This window comes from Poecilia formosa, unplaced genomic scaffold (genome assembly GCF_000485575.1).
Source record: "Poecilia formosa unplaced genomic scaffold, Poecilia_formosa-5.1.2 Scaffold786, whole genome shotgun sequence".
In the NCBI taxonomy this organism is placed as follows: domain Eukaryota; kingdom Metazoa; phylum Chordata; class Actinopteri; order Cyprinodontiformes; family Poeciliidae; genus Poecilia; species Poecilia formosa.
Window position 1 is genome coordinate 24,669 of NW_006800725.1, and position 3,154 is coordinate 27,822.

Here is a 3,154-nt window from a genome sequence, read left to right on the forward strand (position 1 = left end):
TGACGTGTGTTTCAGCTCAGACACACTGAAGAGTGACGTAGTGGTTTTCCCCGCCTCGTTTCCTCCTGTGGATGCCGAACTTATCAGTATTAACGGAGGAGATACTTTTACCAGAACTCAGACTTTACCAAACAAAGATAAGGTATGTCATCAATGGGACTTGGGGGTTTATGTTATGGTTCAGAACTGAAATATTGTAATTTTAAGAAGTGCTTGTTAATTTGCTAGGATCAAAAAAGAGAGCAAGTCTTTATGAATGTTGGCAATCATACAGCAATAATATGTCATATTTATCTTCTCTTGTTTATGAGCCTTTAAAAACAACTCTTGTCAATGCTGAAGTGAAGCTGCCTGGTTTAACTTTATTTCTACAAGCAAATAAGAACATGTTTAAGCTTTTGTGTGCGTCGTTCAAGGATTATTATACATCTTCCTTGAGACACCACAGCAGTACTGTAGTGCATGCAGTTTGAAATTCACATACTCTAGTTAACCTTAGGTACTCACTTGATCTAAAACTACAAACATTTATTACTCCGAGATATAAACACTATAAAAAGGTACAAAAAATGTACTCAATTAGTTACTGCTCTGACTTGCTGTTATAACATTTTGTAATATAGTCCTATTGACTCATAACTAAGCACTGGATATAAGTAACAATGACCATGAAATGGACGTCCTCTCAATGTGTGTTTTCTTTACATAATGACACTGTTCAGTTAAAAATTAAGAAGAAGCAAAGAAAAAAGAAAAAAAGCTAAATCATGTCGACGCTATCCATGGTCCTGAAGTCACAAATACACCATTTGAACACCTCCTTACTCCGCTCCAATTATCTTTGTTTCTTCAATTTATGCAAGGATATTAAATTAGATGGATTATCACACTACTGTACAACATGAACAAGATTTGAACTTCATAAAATGTATTTGGACTTTTCTAGATATTGTTATAATATTTGCTTTGAAATGATCATTGTACTCTTAAAATTGTTTTTCATATTTGCCTTCATTATTAACATTTGTATACTTCTGCATGAAGATTTTAATTTATTTAATATTTTTCTTTGTTTTATTAATGCAAATAATGCGTGTACGTAATATGTATCTCAGTTACAACGCCTATCACTTTTGATAATTGTTATACATCTTCTACCACATGATGTCACTCGAGACCATTAGTATGAATCAGTTTATACGTCTGCCATCCCTCCTTCGCTCATCTTGAAAAGAATAACCCGTCATCAGCCTTTGTAGCTTCCCATCATTCTGTCGTACGGCGTGGACAAGAACATACTCTGTCCTGCGAATAGGATCTGCATTTTTTTTAAGATAATTTGTATAATCGGGTCTGCTTTGTTTCCACATTAAGGATGTTTTGGGCAACACAACACGGACATCTTTGGATTTATTCGGCTGCACTGCTTTCTCTTTGTGAGCGGACCATATCACAGCTATCGTACTCCGTTTCCGAGGAGGTGAACAAAGGGACTGTTGTGGGAAATATTGCCAAGGATCTGAACCTGAACGCGCACGATCTGAACTCCAGGGATCTACGTGTTGTTTCTGGTTTCAGCAAGACATATTTTGGCGTGAATTTAAAGACCGGAAACCTCTTTGTCGCTGAGAGAATAGACCGAGAGGAGCTTTGTCCACATGCGGTAAAATGCTCCATGAAAATACAAGCGGCTTTAAGCAATCCGATGAATGTGCACCGTGTCGAGATAAACGTTCTTGATGTAAATGACAACTCGCCATTGTTTATTGAACAAACACATACGCTAAATATCTCGGAGTCATTATCACCAGGAGAGAGATATCCTCTCCCTGTAGCGGTGGATCCGGATATAGGAAGCAACGCAATAAAAAGCTACAAGCTGAGTCAGAATGAACATTTCTCGCTTGACGTACAGAGCGGTGGAGAGCATGGCGTTTTGGCCGAGTTTGTACTGCAGAAAGCTTTGGACAGAGAAAAAGAATCGGTGATAAAACTTGTTTTTACTGCTGTAGATGGCGGTTCGCCACCCAGATCAGGGACATTGCAGCTGACAGTCAACGTCATAGATGTGAATGACAACAGTCCTGTGTTTAGTAAATCTCTGTACAAGGTGCATATCAGAGAAAACGTTAGTCCTGGAACGTTTGTTCTCAAGTTAAATGCGACGGATTTGGACGAAGGTGTCAACAGCGACATTCGTTATTTCTTCATAAAAACGGGGAGTATTGATCCGGCAAGCCTGTTTGATTTAAACGCAGAAACGGGGGAGGTAACAGCAAAAGAAGGTCTAGATTATGAAGAAACACGCGCTTATGAAATCAGAGTTCAGGCAAAGGATCAGGGAGTGCCTCCTCGCAGTGCGCATGCCAAGTTATTAATAGAGGTTATTGATGTTAATGACAATTCTCCTGAAATATCTGTCACATCCTTGATGACACCAGTAAGAGAGGATGCAGAGCAGGGAACGGTCGTTGCTTTCATTACAGTGAGTGACAGAGATGGCGGGAAAAACGGAATAACTAGATGCGGCGTCGCTGGATCTCTTCCTTTTAAGCTCAAGTCCAACTACAAAAATGACTATTCATTAGTAGTTGATGGACCTCTCGATAGAGAAAACATCTCTACATATGAAATTACCGTTAAAGCCTCAGATGAGGGAAGCCCATCTCTGTCTACCATTAAAGTAATTACTGTACAAGTTGCTGATGTTAATGATAACGCGCCTCGGTTTACCGAACCCGTAATTTACGTTTTTGTCAAAGAAAACAGCCCAGTCGGTTCAAAGCTGTGCACAATAAGCGCAATTGATACGGATGCGGATGACAATGCAAAAGTTACCTACAGACTTTCGAATGGTTTTCAAAAGGGTATTCCAGTTTCTTCAGTACTAAGCATCAACTCAAACACTGGTGACGTCATAAGTATGCAGGCTTTCAATTACGAGGAACTGAAAACGTTTAAGTTTCAAGTTCAGGCCATAGACTCAGGTGTTCCTCCTCTCAGCAACAACGTTACTGTAAATGTTTTAATCTTGGACGAAAATGATAATAACCCAACAATTCTTGCACCATATTCTGAACTTGGTTCTGTTAACAGTGAGACCATCCCTTATTCTGCTGAAGCGGGCTACTTTGTAGCAAAGATCAGGGCTGTG

General features: G+C 39.3%; 1 protein-coding gene across 1 annotated transcript in view; it reads left to right on the forward strand.

Moving 5' to 3' along the window:
- Positions 1 to 1,078: 1,078 nt before the first annotated feature.
- Positions 1,079 to 3,154, forward strand: part of LOC103131550 (protocadherin gamma-A7-like) — a gene marked incomplete at its 3' end in the record, with an annotated part of 4,988 nt that continues 2,912 nt past the window's right edge. Inside the window, exon 1 of the mRNA XM_016666729.1 lies at positions 1,079 to 3,151. Within this exon, the coding sequence (XP_016522215.1) occupies positions 1,376 to 3,151 (1,776 nt within the window). The remainder of the gene's footprint in view (positions 3,152 to 3,154) is intronic.